Source organism: Onychomys torridus, chromosome 23 (genome assembly GCF_903995425.1).
Source record: "Onychomys torridus chromosome 23, mOncTor1.1, whole genome shotgun sequence".
In the NCBI taxonomy this organism is placed as follows: domain Eukaryota; kingdom Metazoa; phylum Chordata; class Mammalia; order Rodentia; family Cricetidae; genus Onychomys; species Onychomys torridus.
The window spans coordinates 23,584,106-23,604,424 of NC_050465.1; the positions used below are offsets into that span (position 1 = coordinate 23,584,106).

General features: G+C 39.1%; 2 protein-coding genes across 2 annotated transcripts in view; both read left to right on the forward strand.

Moving 5' to 3' along the window:
• The window catches only part of LOC118573411 (lethal(3)malignant brain tumor-like protein 4), a 317,599-nt gene extending 311,173 nt beyond the window's left edge, over positions 1–6,426 (forward strand). The window contains exons 15-16 of the mRNA XM_036173702.1: positions 5,993–6,063; positions 6,416–6,426. Coding sequence (XP_036029595.1) covers positions 5,993–6,063; positions 6,416–6,426 — 82 coding nt within the window. The remainder of the gene's footprint in view (positions 1–5,992; positions 6,064–6,415) is intronic.
• A 543-nt stretch (positions 6,427–6,969) lies between these two features.
• The window catches only part of LOC118572905 (lethal(3)malignant brain tumor-like protein 4), a 106,838-nt gene continuing 93,488 nt past the window's right edge, over positions 6,970–20,319 (forward strand). The window contains exon 1 of the mRNA XM_036172729.1: positions 6,970–7,032. The gene's annotated coding sequence lies outside the window, so the exon portion shown is untranslated. The remainder of the gene's footprint in view (positions 7,033–20,319) is intronic.

Genomic DNA, 20,319 nt, shown 5'->3' on the forward strand with positions numbered 1-20,319 from the left:
TAAAGTATTAAATTTTCACAGTTGACAGCTCCACCTTACACTGAAATTCCTATCATTTTCAGCCAGTGCTACTAATTTGTTTTTAATTTAAGAAGCTAGGAAAATGCCACATTGCTTTCCCTGACGCCTGCCATTTCATACATCTATATGCTCCTTGAAGGTCTGTGTTGTTAATAAAAATTAGCTGGGGAAATTGAGATAATCAGAGCAAACAGCACATGATGGAATTGTCTCCTAATGACTGTGATAATAAGTCGCACTGCCATGAACCAACTAGTTCCTTTCCACCTCTCAAATCAGCTGTAACATAAAATAACCTTCTATGGGGCCAGTACCCAAAGTGTAACAGTTTTCCCACATATTAACCTTCTGTGTTAGTCAGTAGATTCTCTTTAATGCACCAGGCTTCCTTTTTGCTTGGGACAAGTTGTGGGTGTCCCCATTCACCTGTCATCATCAGTCACAGTGTTGTCTGTATTCTAGCATTGTGTGTCTACTCCTGCCCTCTGCTCCACGTTGCCTCCCGCCCACAGCTCCTCCCTTGCCCATGGCTCAGCTCTCTCTGCACCTTTTCTGGGCAGTTCTAGCCAACATGAGAAGAGGAGGCTGCGTTTTTATGTGTCTGTTTCTGGCACCTAGAATACTGTCCAGTGCTTAGTAGGCACTCGGCCAATGAAGTAGACTTGAACACCCAATGTGTGCCTGAGGCTTAGTGGCCTTGGGAGACAGAGTCAAGGAAGAGGCAACTCCTCTCTTGCCTTTAGCCCTCAATGCTTTTGCTCTGTGTCACTCTTGAGTAGCTCACATGTGTGTCTACATGTATCTGTTCTGTGCCTTTCTGCATGTGCCTTTCATTCCTCAAAGCACTGTAGAAGCCAAGTGGGAGAACCAGTGCTCTAGTCTTTTATGTTATTACCGTTTTACGTTATAAGTTCTTTAGTGCATCTAAGGTCACTCAGCCAGTGACTGACATTCATGCTCCTCCCAGAGCCCTCACTGCTTTAAAAATGGATGCAAATGTGAGAGCTCTTATATTACATTTTGAATTAAGGCATATGTAGATAGAGATAAATATTGATAAAGCCACATTCTGTGCCTTGGCCTGGCACGTAGCGAAGACTCTTGAAGTCATGATTCTGTATCTGCTTTTCTGCTTTTATACAATTTGCTGACTTTAAAACCTTACCATTGGCCTAGTTACAGTCCTCATTTAACAATCGTCTTGGGACCAGTAGGAACTTAGATCTTCACTTACTTGGTTGGAGAGAAAATTCAGCATCTGTAACTAAATTAAGTCCCTTAATCAAGGAATCATGATTGCTAACTTCTTCAATATAAGAACGAGGAGACCAAAGCAAATAACCATGTTCCCCCGTTAACACCACTGGTGGCGACTCTGTGCTGTGTGATGTCCTGTGGTCCCTCTACTTGCTATCCCATCCCACTGCCCACTCAGTGCTAAAATACCATCAGAACTAAATCGGGTTATATCCTAGAAGTGGCCCGGGAACACTTACCTTACTGAATGTGGGACCCTGACCCCAGCTGGATCCAGAAATTAAAACTATCCATCCATTCCCTCAGCATTTATCCCTTCAGCAAACATCTGGGCTGGCTCCATTCAAACTGCAGTTGATACAGCAGTGAACAGAACTGTCAGAGATTTATGTTATTATCCTTGTTGGTAATAAGAAAATTACCCTCCCTGGTCTGTGGCAGGACAGGGCCAGAATTAAGGTAATCGGTTCTAGTGGCTGTGGACTAGTGGCGCATTGGTGATCTTTGCTGCCAAGAGGCAGGTGAGTGCGATTGCTTAGGGAACAGTGGAGATGAAAAAGGGGAGGGAAGAGGTCACAACTGTGACAAGTGGCGTGAAAAAGTCACACAGGGGATAAAAGAAAGGGCAATGCCTGAAACATGCTTGGCAGCTCCCTGCAGCAGCGTCCCCAAGACCATGCTGTAAGGAGAAAACAAAAGACCCTGCTGAATTTGCAGGTCAAGAATGAAATAAGCCATCAGCTGGGGTGCTATGGAAGGATTCATCAAGTCCTAGAGTCCTGGTTCTTCAGCACCTGCTGGGCGGCCATGTTGTTCCTCAGCAAGCCTCAGTCCTGCTGAATGTTAGACAGCCCCCAGTGTTGGTCAGTGAGATCCTGAAAGAGACCTTTCCCGGGATGATTCTTATCAGGCAGCTTCCAATTTACTGTGAATCTCTGGATTGCCGGTGCCCTGTCTCGGCCAGGGCTCTTAGTGATTAAGTTCTACAGAACACTGTGTTCTAAGGCCTGCATGCTTCTTCATGTGAAGCCAATATTAGTGTTCCTAGACCCCTGAAAAACATAACCACTGCCTGAGCTCCAGCAGGCATTTCTTCTCACCTTTATACCCGATCGGTCTCTTCAATAATCTTTTACCATTTGTTTGCATAGTAAACCAGTAATGGTTAGCACGATTTTCTCATTATAAAAGCATTACTTGCTTACTAGAAGAAAATTAGAAAATATAGATGAGTAAAATTAAAATGTACCAGCTTGGAGAGATGGCTCAGCATTTAATAGCACTGGCGGCTACTCCAAAGGATCCAGGTTCAGTTCTACCACTCATATGATGACTCACAACTGTCCATGACTATAGTTCCAGGGCTTCTGACACCCCTGTTCTCCACGGGAAGCAGGCATACTCAGTTGCCAGGACATGCATGTGGGCAAAACACCTATACACATAAAATGTAAATAAATAAAACATAAAAACACTAATATACAGACCTTTTCCATCCAGCAGCCTAACTGGTAAAGACTAAAGAGAATTATTAAAAGCAAACATTTTCTCATTCCTATTCTGTTCTTTGTCTCTGCAAACTGAAGCCACTTCTGCTAACATTCTCACCTCCTCAGTGTCTACATCTTCATACAAGTATGTAGGTGAATCCTCCCTCTTTACAAAATTCATATTAATGGTTTTAATCTGCAACAATTCTTATGTTTAAAAATACCTGCTGGGCAGTGGTAGTGCATGCCTTTAATCCCAGCACTCGGGAGGCAGAACCAGGTGTATCTCTGTGAGTTTTAGGCCAGCCTGGTCTACAGAGTGAGATCCAGGACAGGAACCAAAGCTACACAGAGAAACTCTGTCTTAAGAAAACAAAGAAAAAAAAATATAGATGACCTGAGGGTTTAGCTAAGTCAGCAAAGTGCCTGCTGCACATGTGTGAAGACCTGAATATAGATGCCCACCACCCATGTTAAAATCTAGAGTAACAGAATACCTGTAACCCCAGCTCTGGGGGTGTGGAGCCTGGTGGAGCCTCATCACTCACTGGTTAGTCAGCCTAGATGTTCTGTGAACTCCAGGTTCTCAGAAATGTGTTAGTAAATAAAAACAAATGCATCCAATATATCATTTTTAATAGCTGCATCATCATATTCTGTATGTGGATATATTTTGTCCACTCAACCTATTCTTCTCTACTTTATCATGTTTTCCCCATACAAATGTACCACGGAGAACATTTGCCATTTTCCCAGAAGTGTGCAGGTCTTCATGCCCTGGCACATGAGAAGCCTTTTGTTGAGAGGAACCATCTTGACTGAATTCAGTCTGAGGGCAGAAAAATCTAAAAGAATATTGCATAGTCTTGGAGAATTTACCTACAAATAAGTGTCAGACGTGTGTTATACACATTCTGACTTTACAGGATGCTTTCTTCACTTCTAGAACAATGGTCAGCCAATATTTTCTCTAAAGAACCATATACTAAATATGGACTACCACCATCATCTCAGCCACTGTCGTGAAAGTAGCCACAGACAGGAAATGTGCTTGTGTTACTGGGAAATTCTGTGTACCAGAACATGGCAGAAATTGACTTGTGGACTATTGATTGCCAGCTCTTATTCTAAAACTGTGCTCAGTATATGCACTTCAGCCAAAGTAGTTGATATTTTCTCTCAGGTCTCCCCAAAGGCCTCTCATATCTATAAAGGAACAGTAGGCATTATGTCTCTTGGAGATGACCTGTGGTACAGAAGAAAGCCTACATTTACTGCCCAAATACTTGACATTGTGTCTTAGTTGCACTGTGGGCTCTGTGTGTCTAAGAGGAGGCAAGTTGTCCAGTGTTTTTGAGCCTTAGTTTCCACTTTCATAAATCTTGAATATTGTTGTGAGAATAAGGTGAAGTGAAGTGAAGTGAGAGCCTAGGAGCCCTTGTGCATCTGGATGTCTCAGTGTCTGAACTGCTTACAGGGGTTGGCTTGGGTATCTCCTTAATGATGTAACCATTTGAAATTCGGGACTTAATGGAAAGATAGCCTTGATTAATTCCAATGACTTGCATTTTTTTAAAAAAATGCCACAAGATACATTTATTTTGAAATAGTTTTCTAAAATCCCACCAACATCATGTAAAGCAGACAAGCTTCTATTTTTTAATCTTGTATGATGGATCTGCCAGCATAGACTGCAGAGGGATGTTATCAGAGGGGCTCAAATAAATTCACAGTGCCATCAAATTTATAAAATTGAGGGGAAATCCCCAAAGGTAACCAAAAACAGGTGAGCAGCACTAAAATTGTTCCTTTCCCCCAGCTTCTTTACAAAATGTCTGTGCTGTGGCACTGAGCACAGGGGTTGGTGGTACCCAGCATCCCACATTGACCATTGGAAACTCACTGCTTAAGCTTAGATCCTCTCTCTATAGCTCATACTCTTTGCTAGAAAAATGTAAATGAATCCTGATGACCCATAGAGATACACAGGGAATATAAAGAAAGTTAAATGCATTGAATTGTTAAAACACTGCACAAATTGTATGAAGATCAATAGTGCATAGTGCCCTTGATGGTGCTTTAAAATATTGGTTAACTAATTGCACAGAATAACCCAGTTAGGCATGTTGTATGTTGTACGTCACAGATTGGACACTGAAACTCAAGTGTTTAAAGATTCAGTCTGTCTCACAGAGCTAGGAACTGAGTGCTAGGCATCGAGTCGAGGGTTCCTGCACCCAGTTTCGGCTCTTTGCCTGGCATCACCCACTACTGTGCGCTGTAGCAGGAAGTCCAAAGATGGGGTCTCAATTCAAACTTTTTCTTGTTCTTTTGATTTAAAAGAAGGAAGATACCTATCTAAAGAATGGATGTACTTCTGCTGTGATTAAAAACTATAGATAAAAATACATCAGTTTATCTATAAGCAATTCTGATTTCTAGTTAGCAATTCTGATTTCTAGGCAGAGTTTGGGTAGTGGAGTCGTTTCCTCCACCCATGACCAACTCACAGGCCTGTCAGTGGGGATAAAATGAAAACCATTAACTGCACTAAGAAAACACACGTGTAAAGCACATTATTATATGTTTATTAAAATCATAAATACATGCAGATAAATGGATTATCTCAAGTTCTGCCTACCTAAAATTATTTAGTAGCTAATTAGCAACCCTGGAGAAGTTTCATTTGAAAAACTTCATTCTTTGTTATGAAGCAGGAATCTTGATTTTTAATGAAGTCCTGTGATGAAAGAGTTACAAAATTAGCCTTCACTGTATTCTGCAACATTGCAAAAGTTAATTAATTCTCTGACATTCAGCAATGCAACTAAATTACTTTATACACTTGTTTGAGCTCAGTGTCTATAATTTTCTGGTTGAAATAATAAGTGCCCAAATTGGGAATAGTGCTTATTATTTGCCCACCTACTACCCTGTTACCCACAGTCCCAGATGACTCCTCAAGCCAGAAGAGATCATTCTCTGGGGTGAATGAAGGGAAAGACTTTTAAGGTTCAGTTTTCAAAGTCAAGGTTTCTGAACAAGAGTTCCTCTTTTCTTTAAATCTTAAACTGAAGAAACATTCTAATGAGACTGTGCAGCGAAACACCTACTAATTCGCTGTCATTTACTCTGCTGGTTTCTATTTAAATTTGTGCTGGTATCGTGATTTATTCTTACATCACAGGATAATGAATCTAGATTTTATTTCTGTTCTTTGCCAGACTTGTACAGCAGGCAAAGTGTTTGAAAATCAAAGGAAAAGAAGAAATTGACTTGGATAATCTCTTCAGAGGTAAAAATAAATAAATAAATAAACCAACAACAAAAACAAAACCACAACACTAGCAAAAGCTCAGAACTTACTGGCTTTGGCTCTTTGTTGTGGCATTTGTCTTCTCTGTCTGTTTGGCTTCCTTATTCTGGAAGGGGTGTTGCCAAGAACCTGACCTGAGTCAAGAGACTCTGAGATTCGTGGTGTGCTGCCCACCCTGCGAATAACAAGTGCTCTTACTTCAAATCCCCTATCTTACTTTTCTCATTTTTAAAAGTGAAAAGGTACCTGTCATCTCTGTACTCTTCTTCCTGTCAGAAAAGATCCAGTCTTGTGGAAGTCAGTGTTTCTGGTGTGCTCTCTGCTTCTCCAGGGGCCACTTAATGCAGCAGGGAAAGTCACTGTGGTTGACAAATTGGACAGTGGGAAAATGCGTGTTGTTAGTAGGTCAGGAGGAAAGTTACTGGGAAGGAAGCTGATGTCAGAGACAAGAAGTTTGTCGGGGTCGCAAAAAGGAGAAGGGACATCATATCTTCATTTAGATGTTTCCTTCCAGTGACTGCTCAGTGCAGATTAGGTGTGAGGTCACATTCTGTGACAGCTGGCTAAGGTCTTCCTTGAGCTGTCTTGTCTTGGCACTGACATTTTGGTCTGATCAGATGAAAACATTGGTCATTTGTAGATAGGATGCTATGTCTTCAGCCACTGTGGTCTGAAATTCTCAGCTCTCAAAACCTCGCACCTCTCTTGGTGAGTTTCATGCTGAGTTGGAAAGAAAACTGGGTCGCACTGCAGCTCATCTCCACTGTAGTCTCTGACGGAGTTCTCTTAAGATAAAAGAGGCCCGGGCAGCCACTGTACCAGAGGGCCAAAGCGAAACTGCTCCCTTTGGATGGGACAGAGCTCAGCCTGGGGTTGGGAGAACTGTGAATTTCCAGCTCAACCACAAAGAGACGGGGTCTGTTCTGAAGAAAACGGGGGGCAATTGAGGTACTTGGCTTTCATTGTACATTTACACGTTTCTCAGAAGAATTTCTGTATAATATAGCCAGAGCTAAGCCTTGCTTTAAATAAGTAATGCATATTTTAGAAACTGCTCCAAATGTTCTCATCCATTTCACCAAGGCTTCATTCTGTAAGCAGCATGTTTTGGAACCACATAAGAAATCTTTAAAAAAAGAAGTGTTGGTGTTTTAATTCATATTTTGACATTTTTGAAAATTTCTGCAGAGAGTAATTATGTATATGTTCCTGTTAAAACAGATACACAGTTTTGTGCTTCACATAGTAAAAGTAGTAATAAGGATCATCCTGACCAAAATAGAAAATATCTCTAGCAAAAGGCATTTGCATAACCAGAAGAACAAGTCTCTTCCAGCTCGCTTGTGCTTCTCTGCACTGCTTGTAAGAAGTTTATACCCTATGTTTTTTATTTTATTTTTCCTGCATTTACTAAACTCAATCATTTTCACTTCCTCTCAGGGAGGTCTGTAAGTGACTGGTAGGGTAGTGATGTCACAGGATGCATGGGGAGCTCTCACCTTGTACAGAGCACACCATTATCTCAGAGCTTTGGGGAAATACATTCAGGGATCTGTTCTACTGCAGGAAGATGTACAGACCATACATGGCACCTGATTTCTAGCCTAACAAATCACTTAGAGAGCAACTTCTATATCCAGCCATTCTTCACCATTATAATTATCTTCATTTGCTCTGTTTCTAACCTGTGTGAGACAGAACAGTAAAACTAAGCATCACTCCTCTGCAATTAAATAATTGCTTGATACCCTTTCATTGTTAAGCCTATAATGGGGGCTTCATTTGCAATTCCTCATCTTTTTCTTCTATTTTTATTTTGATATATAGATTTGAATCAATGTCTTTTTCATTCATTAGGAGGTTTGGTTTTCTTTTGTTTGTTTTTGTTTCATTTAGTTTTGTTTTTAAGGAAAATGAATTGAAATGTGTTCTCGTTTATTCTGTGACTGGAAATTGTAAATACTGGATGTTTTCCCAGGTTGTGGGCAGCCTGTGGACCCAGCTTCTGATTTTCATATCGCAAATGTGTTTCCAGATTTTACTAGTGACCAACTTTATTTTCCAAATCATTTTATTTACAATAAATATGATGATTGCCATAGATTTATGGCTCTTTTCAAAGCTCCTGCTATATTGTCCACTATAGTTTTAGAGATTTGTGTTATTGGGAACATCTTTCCAATAAGAATATATAGATTAAAGTTGTTACTATTAAGCTAAAAAGTACCAGAGCCAAAACAGCACCGTCCAGATTTCCAACACTGACAGAAGAGCATGTAATTGTGCTGCTCAGTCTCCTTCCAGGGTGGAACCCATGCAGAGTTTTGCAAGTTCTGCTTCTTTCAAAAGGTGCTCAGCTAACAAATATGAAACAAGGGGAAGAAGTGATAGCATACAAAACTACCATCAACTTTAAACAAATGTATAGATGGACAAATGGGCAACCCCAGAAATACTGACCTTTGTTATGAGCTATTAATACAAGTAAGTGAGTGGCCATGACATGGAGCCTGGAGACCCCTCACTAAGTAATGCTGGCAAAGAAACAAACTCACGAACCTTTTTGATGTTGCGAGTCACAGCAAGGTTGCTTGGGCCCCAACTGGCAGTAAGAGAATTGATCATGTTTTATCTACAATTTGTAAAAACTGGAAAATCATTGCTTTATTCACTGATTACTAAGTTCAGTTTATATATTTTCAACTGTGTGGTGAATGTTGCAACTCCACGTTGCTCTGTCGAATGAGAACTGCCTTTGTTTGTTTGTTTGTTTGTTTTGTTTTTTTTCGAGACAGGGTTTCTCTGTGTAGCTTTGTGCCCTTTCCTGGAACTCACTTGGTAGCCCAGGCTGGCCCCAAACTCACGGAGATCCGCCTGGCTCTGCCTCTTGAGTGCTGGGATTAAAGGAGTGTGCCACCACCGCCCGGCCTGAGAACTGCCTATGTTTTACCAAAGACTTTTTAAAATATATTCAAGGAAGAACGTGATTATAATTTTCTTCCTTGTGCTGTCATCATGTTTTGGTATTACAAGTTTGATCACCTCACAAAATGTGATGGGAGAGAGTCATTCATTTTCCATTCTTATAAAGAGTTTAAGTAAAATGCACGATGCGTGGTGTTTTAACAGTTCAGGTGAATTCACTAGAAAAGCTATTTGAGCCTGGAGATTTTTTTACTGGCAGAATATTCGTTTCTGAATTAATTGCCAGTTAATTTCTTTAATAGACTTATGGTTTAAAAGGTGGAGTAACTTGGCCAGTTTTAAATAATAGTTTTAATGTGCTTTTCTCTAATGAAGTCACTCTGTAGGCAGCTGAAGGAGGAACATTATCAATGGGTCCCATCACCCCCATGGAGTTTATATGATACAATACCAATATACCAGGCAAGATGTGGCCATTGGTGCAATCGTGGCATACCATTATGGAGGTAACCAACTGTGTTCTGACTAGAATTGAGGCTTATTCCCCAAGAGAGAGCTCAAAACTGGTGCTGTGAGGTTGGTCAAAGTCCATGGCTTAGGAGATCATAGAACCTACAGATCAACCCATTGCTTCTGTTTTACAAATGGACATGTACTCAAACTGCCACCTAAATGTATATATGTTTACACCTGTAGACTAGGGATGCTATTACCCTTGATCACAGGAACTTCTTTTAGTAGTTCTCATGTTTGATCAAGGTGCTGATAATAAAGAATTGTTGGAAGCTCAGTCCTTAGCAGGACATCAGTATCACCCTTTATAATGCTCAGTGTTCTATATGGGAGAAAGGGTAGAAAAGATAAGAGACATGATCAGAGGGTGGGACAACCAACTTTTTTGCATGGATTGTAGGGATCAAATTCAAGTCCCCATGCTTTGGTGACAAGAACTTTACCAACTAAGGTATCTACTCACACTTTTTGAAAATTGTATTCTTCCTGTGTCTGCATGTGTGGTATGTAAGAATGCATGCATAGTCACACATGTGGTGGCACATACATGTTTGCAATTGCACATACAGACATGGGGAGGCCCAAGGTTGAGATGAGGAATCTTTAACCATTTGCCAGGGCCTCTCATTGGAACCCAGAGGTCATTGATCAGGGATAGTCTGAAGCCAGCTTGCTACAGGGTTCTCCTGTTACCACATTCCATGTGCTGGAATTAAGGTGAGCTAACACAAGCACCTGGCATGATGGGTCATGGGGATCCAAATATCAGTCTTCATGCTCAGTGCTCATGCAACAGTGTTATAGCTGCTGAGCCATCCCCCAGCTCCCTGGCTGTTTATTTTAAACGTTCCATTAGTAGATATCCTAATTACAAAATGTATCTGTTCACTGTGGTTTTCCTGTCTGAAAAATCAGTTTTCTGTTTCTTTATTTTTACTTTATGTATTTTTTTCAAACAATACATTTTGATGATTTTCCCGATTTCCAATTACCCTCAGATCCTCCCCACCTCCCTGTTCACCCAACTTCACTTTCTTTCTCTGTCAAAATAAAACTTAACAAGAAGCCACCCCCATAAGACACCCACAAAACATCAAAACTGTTTTGTGTTGTTTTAACAACTCTTGAGCATGGGGCCTGCCTTGGAGTGTGGTTGGATAGACCCAGTGACATTCCATTGGAGAAAACTGATTTCCCTTTCCCAGCAGGTCCCAACTACAAAAAGCTTCTTGGTATGGTGTACAAAAAAGCTACAAATCCTTCTCCTTAGAGGTATGGATCTACATAGAAGCGGAATCAGAAAGATAGTAAGAGCCTGTGAGGTAGTTGACTCCAAAGACAGTGGCTTCTTGACACAACAGGGCTGCCTGCGCATATGAAGTCATGGAGACTGAGGTCATGCTCAGGGCCGATGCAGGTTCAAACCAGACAGAATCATAGCACTGAGAAGGAGAAACAGACACAAACTGTCTGTTCTTTTTAAAGTGTTTTAGCTTAGTTTTGTTCTTTCTTCCTTCCTTTTTCTTCTTTCTTTTGAATTTTTAGAAATATATTTTAATTTAAAAAGAATTACATTATTTCTCCCACTCCATTTCCTCCCTTCACCCCTTCTAGTTAGCCTTCCTCCAAGTCTCCCCATGCCTCACTTTCAAGTTGATATCCTCTTTTTAATTATCATTATCATGACATATATAAATGTATTTGCATATGCACATGTCTATGAATACAACCTACTGTGTCCATTTGTATTGATTACGTGTACATGGTTTCAAGGCTGACTACTCTACAGCAGAAAGCCAGTAAGAGGGCTCATCACTGGGAGAAGCTAATTCTCCTTCTCCCTAATGTCACTAATTGCCTATAGTTCTTTACTTAGGGTTGGGCCCCTACAAAGTTTCCCTCTTCCACATTAGAATGTCCATTGAGATTGCCATTGTCCCCATCTTGTTTATGTGGCCATTTCTAGGAGAGATTCACAGACTCAGTCTGGTACTCTGGTGTTTACAGTATTTTTGTCCCCCTCTTCCATAATTTCCCCTACATGCAGGAGCTGTAATGTAGACATGATGAGTGGAGAGGGCTTACCATGATGCATTGATCTTTGCATTTAGTTTTCTTTGGTGGTCTCATTTCCTGTAAAGAGAGGCCTCTTTGATAAAGAGTAGTAGCTATACTTATCTACAGTTATGAGGATAAGAGTTGGAATGTTGTAAGAAATTATGATGATCTAGCAAAGTAGTAGTAGTAGTATATTTTTTTTTTCCTAAGATCCATGACCTCAGTAGTCACAGAACCTGGCTTGTTTTCCAGCTTCAGGTTTCCAGTATCAGGCAAGGTTTGAGTGGGTCTTTTGAGTGGGCCTAATGTCCAATTAGACAACTGCTGGTTGCCACCAGCATGTGAATGCTACTTATTGCCTTAAGAGATATATCTTGTCATGCTAGTCATTATTGTTCATAGGGTGTTGCAGATGGGTAGGGCTCTTTAATCACTCCCCTCACAGGGCAGCTGGCATAGTATTTTCTGGCACTGTAGCAGCAAGACCACAGGAAAGAGGCTTTCAGTTCAGATCCAGATTGAGTTATCAGGATCCTGTGCTTAAATGTTCAGTGTTTCCAACAATAGGGGTCCATCCTCAGCTCCTGAGAGTCAACCAAAGTCTTCATCCATCATCCATATTGTTTGGGGGTCATTTGGACTACATTAACCATTCAAAGGGAGATATCTTATGCTTGATACAAGGATTTTTCTTAGTTTATGGTTCTTGTGGGGAACACTGTCAGTCTAATTGGCATAAGATCATATAAGATACACACACACACACACATTTTACTATAATTTTAGGTGAATGAATGTGAAATAATAATTTAAAAGCCTCTTTGAAGCTTTTATCAGAAAACCTTGGTGTTATGTGTCTTTCATTCTTTCTCTATTTTGACTTCAGTTCTTCCTCCCCAGTTGAAGCCCCGCTCTGTTTTTCCATTTCCCACTTCATACCACCTGCATCCTGCTATTCCCTTCCTAAGTCCTGGCTTCTGCAGTTATTCCATGCTGCATACTTACATCTGAGGATTTTGGGCTTGGAATTGCAGATGAGAGAGAGAACATGTGGCATTTGTGTTTCTGGATCTGTGTGACCTCACACGATATAATCTTTTCTAAGTTGATCCATTTACCTGAAAATTTCATGATTTCATTTTTCTTTATAGCTGAACAGTATTCCACTGTGAATATGTATCATATTTTCACTATCCATTCATGTATTGAGGATATTAGGTTGTTTCCAATTCCCTGACCATTGTGAAGATGGTGGCTATGACTATTGCTGAGTAAGTATCTGTGGAGTAGATTGGTGAGTCTTTGGGGCATATGCCAAAAAGTGATCATATGGTAGATTTGTTTCTAGTTTCATGATGATTCTCTGTACTGATTTCCAGATTGGTTGAACCAACCTGCATTCACAGCAACAGGGAATGAAGGTTCCTCTTTCTCCACATCCTCACCAGCATTTGTTGTGTGTTGTTTGGGCGGTCTTATCCATTGTGGGTGTAGGAGATAAAAATCTCAGTGTCCTTCTAACCTGTATTTCCCTAAAAGCTAAGGGTAATGAATCCTTGGTTGAGGTTTCTCTTACTCAATTTTATTACTTCTGTTGATAACTCTCTGTTTAGATCCCTAACTGGTTCAATTGGGCCATTAGTTTCCTGAACTCTTTGTGTTTTTAAGGTCTTTGTATATTCTGAATTTTAATTCCCTGTCAGATGCTAAGCTGCCAAAGATACTTCCCCATTCTGTGGGGTTCTCTTTTATTCAGTTGTTTCTTTAGCTGTGCAGAGCTTTTTAGTTTTATGAGATCACAGTTGTTAATTGTTGTCCTTACTTCTTGGGCTTATGGAGTCCTATTCAGAAAGTCTAGTTTTATTTTACCCTTATTCTGATATCAACTAATATGTCTTATTTAGAAAATATGTGGCCTTATATTTTTATATTTAAACACGTACCATCCATGACATTACATTTTGTGTGAGAATTAAGGTGATATCCCAGTTTAATAGTGTTTTCTCATTTATGTGAACATCATTTAAAAATATCCTATTTTACTAACTTGGATTCAATTTCATACACTTGACACTTAAAACATCTGGGATAAAAGTGTGCGTGCACATGTAAGATAGTCTTCATACCTAGATATGTGTAGGCTACCTTGTTTTCAAAAGATCTTCATTTAGTAGAGGAATATAAATGCTAAGTCATAAAGTCAAAAACATTAGTCCAAAGCAGGAGGGTTTGAGGAAGAGAGCAGAGTGAGAAGGTAAATATCAAACAAACAGAAAGAAGAAAAAAACACACCAAGGAAGCCAAAGAATGAAGTCACAATGAGGTAGAGTGGAGGTGTTATGTCAGGAACCCTCAGCTTATAACTCTTCCCTTATATTTCAAAGACCATGGTCTTCCTGGATATCTTCTGATTTTACTTTGTTTTCTGTGGAAGATGACTTAAAAACAAACAAACAAACAAAAAAAAAAACTCAAGTTTTACCTGTGTGTTTAAAGATGTATTGGTACCCTTTGAATATTTCTTTACCAGGAGCTTTTGTTGATGTTGTTTTTACTCACTATTTACATATTTTATTGCTGTCATTTAATACTTCAGCAGAGAGATAATGATAAAAAAATCTTTTAAAATTTCTTCTACTTTTTGTTACTTTAAAATCAAATATATGAAATGAATTTACATTAAAAAAGAACCATGGTGAATTTTCATAGAAAAGACATTTATCCTTAACAAAATTGAACAATTTACCAGGAGCTTTTAATTAATAAAAGTATTTATGTGTGTGTGTGTGTGTGTGTGTGTGTGTGTGTGTGTATCTGTATGTTTGTATATTGTGTATATGAATGCATATATGCATATGTGTATATTTATATGCATGTGTGTGTGTACATACATGTGCATGTGTGTGTGTGTGTGTGTGTGTGTTAGATTGGAATTAGTGCTTCTAGAATTTTAGAATATCACAAAAACTTGTGCCCTAGGATCTTTAGCTGTTGCTGGGTCCTAATGGCTCCCTCAGGAGAGGGAGTGAGAAGGTACAGCTTCAACAGCACAGACACCAGGAGTCAGGTAAAAGGCAAAAAGCAGACTCATTATTCAACAATGAGGAAGGCCTAATACACCCTCCTCCCAGCACTCAGGCTGCATCCTGTTCCGATGACATTGTATGGTCACCCATCATTGGCCGGGCACAATCAGGACCTCTGACAGCATCTATTGCTAGGCCCTCAGGCAGACTCCAGGTTGGCTCATAAGGAAGTATGTTATGTGCATGCCTTGGCAACTGGTTTGAGCCTTATCTTCTTGTATTTAGCCAGCACTAAAGAATCAATTGCCAGAGTTTAACTCCCAGCCTTTGACTCCCAATTTATGAATGCCTTTCCTAGTTTTCAGTGTTTTCTGGATACAGCCTTAAACAATCTGGCATAGGAATTCTCAATTTCCATAGGGTAGACTTCAAAACAAAAAATTTAAGGAGATTGGGGGCCACTACATATTGCTGTATGTGATAAATCTGTAGACCTCCAAAATCATAAAAAACAGACAATAAAAAAACATAAAAATTAAGTTTAGACACAATAATAAGGGAGAGTTGAATATCCTACTCTCTTATTTATATAGTTCCTCCAAATAAAGAAAATCAACAAAGAAACCTGAGATATAGATTACACCATATATTGATTGGTGTTAACACTTATCCACAGAACATTCCACCCAACAGATAGGAATATGCATCCTTCACAACAGCACATGGAACTTTTCATAAGACTGAGCACATTATAGGACACAAAACAAGTATCAAATAAATATTTTTTTAGAAAATCAAAATAGTTTCCTGTATCTTATCAGACCATAATACAATAATACTAGACATCAGCAGTATTAATTATCTCGGAAAAATATGCCTTAAATACTTCAAGACTGAATGATGTACTTTAGAATGAGCAATGGGCCATTAAAAAATTCAAGGAAAAAAATAATAATCCCTGGAGTAAATTGAAAATGAGAGCAGAACCTAACTGCATCTGTGATACAGCCACAGCAGTTCTAGTTGGAAAGCTTATGGCTATATAGGTCCTCACACTAAAATATCAAAGAAACCGGGAATAAAAAACTCAATGATGTTCCTCTGTGCCATAAGAAAGTGAGTTGCTAAACTCAAATGCAGAAGATACCAAGAAATAATAAAAATCAGGACATAAATTAATAAAATTGAGGCTAAAAGAACAATACATAGAGTCACCCAGACAAAGAGTTGGTTCTCTGAAAAGATGGAGAAAATTCCCCAGCTAACCAAACCAATCAAATGAAAGAAAAAGCAGATTCAAATGAACCAAATTAGAATCAGAAAGTGAGTTGTTGAAATACACTCTGATGAAACCTATAGATCATGGCATGCTTTTGAAAACTGATGTGAAAATATAGAAACATATTTACATTTCTAAATACGTACAACATAACAAAATTAAAGCTGAAAGATATGAGCAACCTACGTAGGTCCATTAAATGGAAGTAATTGAAGTAGCAGTTAATGGTCTCTTCACAAAGAAAAGTCAGGGACCAGAGATGTTTATGATTGAATTCTACCAGACTTCAAAGACAGAGGAAGATCTGGTACAACATATCTCAACATTCTCTACAAAATAAAAAGGAAAAGACCAAACTCATTCTACAAACCCAGTAAAACCCTGATACTGAACCCCAAGACCCAAAATCAAATGCTATAAATCTACTTCCCTGATGAACATAGATGCAAAATTCTCCACAAAATACTTGCAAATATAAATTAAGATAACTAATAGCAAACATCATGAACATGTTGGTTTCATTCCAGAGATACAAACATTGGCTCAATATATGCAAATCAATAAATATAACTTGCCATATGAAGACTTAAAACAGAAATACCAGAAATTTGATGCAGAAAAGCACATGTGACAAAGATCACTGTGGCTTCATGATCAAAATATGGAAGAAGCTAGGATTAAAAGGAGCATATCTAAGCATAGTAACAGCTATATATTACAAACTCATAGCCACTGTTACACTAAGTGCTAAAAAACTGAAGCCAACTCTGCAATGAGACAGGGGTTCCTACTCTCTGTCTGTTATTTGATGCAAAGCTGAGGTCTTAGAGCAAAAAGGGGAAGGTATGAATGGATAAATATTAGAAAGGAAGAAGTTAAAATATGACATGATTCTGCCCTTAAAAGACATGATGGACTCCACCCCAAACACTTCTGGATCTGATTATCACTCTCAGTAAAGTGTCAGTTTCCAGAATCAACATATAAAAATGGGTAACTTTAATGTATGCCAATACCAACAAATTTTCTGAGGAGGTAATCAGAAAAAAAATACCATTCACAAAAGCCTTAATAATAAAATCTGTAAGTAAAGGTAACAGAAGAGGTGAAGAACTTCATAAGGAAACCTTTAAGGAAGACTGCATGCTCCTGGATTGGAACAATAGAAATAAAATCCTAAAAATGGCTATTCTATCAAAATCAGTATATATATATATATATATATATATATATATATATATATATATATGTGTGTGTGAGTGTGTGTGTGTGTGTGTGTGTGTGTGTGTTGTTATCCCCTCAAATTTCCAAAGTCATTCTTCACAGAACTAGAAAAAAAAAAGGAATCCTAAAATTCACATGAGAATATGAAAGAACATAGATAACCAAAGCAAATCATTTTTAAAATTTTGTTTTGAGATTTATTTATTTTTACTGTACAGGGTGGGTGGGTATTTGTCCACATGTATGTCCATGCACCATGCTCATGCCTGGTACACAAAGAGACCAGAAGAGGGTGTCAGATCCTCTGGAACTGAAGTTACAAGCAGTTGCTAGCCTCCTTGAGGTCCCCTGGGAGAGCAGTCAATGCTTCTAACCACTGAGCCATGCTTCCAACCTCTGAAGCAATTCTAAACAGAGAGAACACACTGGAAAACATCATATTACTTGAGCTCAAACTATACTGCAGAACCATGGTGATCAAAACAGATCAGTCAAGATGGACAAAGCACAAAAGCAGATCAATGGAAAGAGTAGACAGAGAGATAGACTCACACAGCTATAGACACATAATTTTTTGATAAATGAGTCAAACACATTCACTGGAAAATGTCCACATCACCAAATGATGCTGGTGACAGAGGCTAGGCACCTGCTGAAGGAAATTTGATTCATGTTTCTTACCCCTCACAAACATCAATTCAAACTGAGCTAGAGACTTCACTTGAAAACCAAAAGCACTAGAACTGTTGGAAAAAAAATACTTTAGGACTTGGGTGTGGACAGAAGTTTTCTGAGTGAAATATTCTAGCTGCACAGGACATAGCCCCAAGAATTGACAAATGGGATTAAACTGGAGCTCCACAGCAAAATAAGATGTCAAAAAAAAAAAAAAAAATGAGCAGGCAGCCTGAAGAATGAGAGAAAATCTTTGCCAACTGTACCTTAGAACAGAGGTTAATATCTAGATTATATAAAGAACTGCAAAAACAAAACACAAAAAAAACCACTGCCAATTAATAAATGGGCCATTCACCTGGATAGACATTTTTAGTTAAATTTAAAAAAAAACAACATACAAATGGCCAATAAATGTTTTTAAAGGAATTCAATATCCCCATCTATTCATACAATGCACATTAAAACTACTTTAGATTTATTTCACCCTAGACAGAATGGCTATTATCAAGAAAATAAACAATAAATGCTGGTGATAATGTGGGAGAAGAATCTTTATCCACTGATGGAAATTTGAGAGCTACTGCGGGCTTCTCAAAAAATTAAAACCTGAGGGGCGATTGCTCAGTTGACATTTGAGCATGAGGACCAGAGTTCAGATCCCCAGAACCTGCATAAAGCCAGATGCAATAGTATCTGTAATCCTAGTACACTTACAGAGTGGTGGAACAGAAAGAAAGAAGAATCTTCAGATGCTTACGGGCCAGCTAACCTGGCTTGCTTGCACAGTGATTAATGGAATCCTGTGTCTTAGACAAGGAGAAAGATGGAGGCAAGAATGAACTCAGGTGAGCATGGCTTAGGCAGCCTATTTCAAACTTCTGGAGTCTGACTCTGAGGGATTTGTAACATATTTAAACATAGTAAAAACCTTAGGAAAAAGTTTTCTCATGGCAAGTATCACAACAAAGTGAAAGGCAAGAAGACTGCATCAAAACTCCCTTGCAGAGTAGATGTCTTTTGCAGAGCACCTATGATCTTTTTCCTCAAGAATTGGTTCTATTGACTCAGAAACAATGCTCAGGATAAGGGACTAGGGAAGAAGGGTTTGTAATAAGCATAATAACAGTTTTGTTTGCTATTATGGGACCTCTTTCATGAACATGGATTTTATCAGCTGAGAAACAATGCTGTAGGAGATTCTGGTGAGGTCTGCTTCCACATAACAGTAAAAGATCACTAGATTATTAAACAACATCCACTCCAGCCTTTCAAGTGAACAGGTGTCAATTTGGAGAAAGAAGCCTGCATGTTTAGCAATGTTGGTTTCTCTAGAGCTTCCTGTAACCATGGGGGCCTCATGCCTCCTACAGATAAGAACTGAACTTAACGTTGTTCTGTGACCTCCACAGGCTTGCCATGCACATGTGCAAGTGTGCTCATACAAGAATCCACAGAATGATAAATCGTGCATACACAGGGAAATACATATGAAAGGTGGTAACTCAGGCTCAGAAAGACAAATGTTCTCTCTCATATGCAAATCCTACTCTCTAACCGTTAAATGCTTATATCCAGTAGAAATAAATATGACTAAAGGCCAGGAAACTAGAAAAAGGTCCTTGAGACTGACATAAGAAAAGGCTATAAGGGAAAAGATTCATAAGAGAGTGGAACAAACAGGAAAGGAGAATGCCTGAGTACAGAGGGAAAGGTGAGTCTGGGAGATGAGGAAGATGGGGAGGTGCCAGAGAATCATGAATATGTGTGAAAAGACATAGGGAAGTCTGTTACTCTTAAAGCTAATTTTGAAAATATTCAAGAAAAATAAAATAGTCCTGGATATCTCTCCTGGATATGCCCATGAAAACAGGGCATACAGTACCAAACTATGCTTGTATCTGCTCATAGTTGTCTTTTTCTAGTCTGAGACTCATGTTTGGAATTGTGATCTGCTTGCCCTGGATATCTGTCTTGATACCTGGGCAGTCACTTATTGCTCCCTAACAACAATTCCACAGCTTTGCAAGGGCTCCAGAATCCGCAGAAGGGCATTATATTCTCAGTACATTATGTTCTCACTAAGGTTTGAGACCATCATCAATGGCGTTTCGATGTATCATGATAAAAACTACACAGAAACACAATGCACAATTATACTGTATATCAAAATAACCTACAGCTAGCTGCGATGAGCAACTTATACACTGGATTCTAAGTGTTGTATCAAAGCTTGAGACCTCAAGACTGTCTCACAAAGGCTTCCTAACAACCTTCTGGCTGATTTTCACTAAGTTGGTTGTTTATGTTTGACATGTAGTAAATTTATGAGTCATCATTTGGTACTCACAAGAAAACAGGTGTACAAGCTGAAAAAACAGCAATTCCTAGATTCATCAGGGAAGTGTTCCAACCCTCAAGAGAAACTCCTTTACCAGCAGCATGTGCAGTTGTCTTGCTTGCTTTTCTCAGCACTGTGACAAAGTAACATACAGAAGCAACTCAAGGAACACACTTTCTCTGCTCACTGTTTCC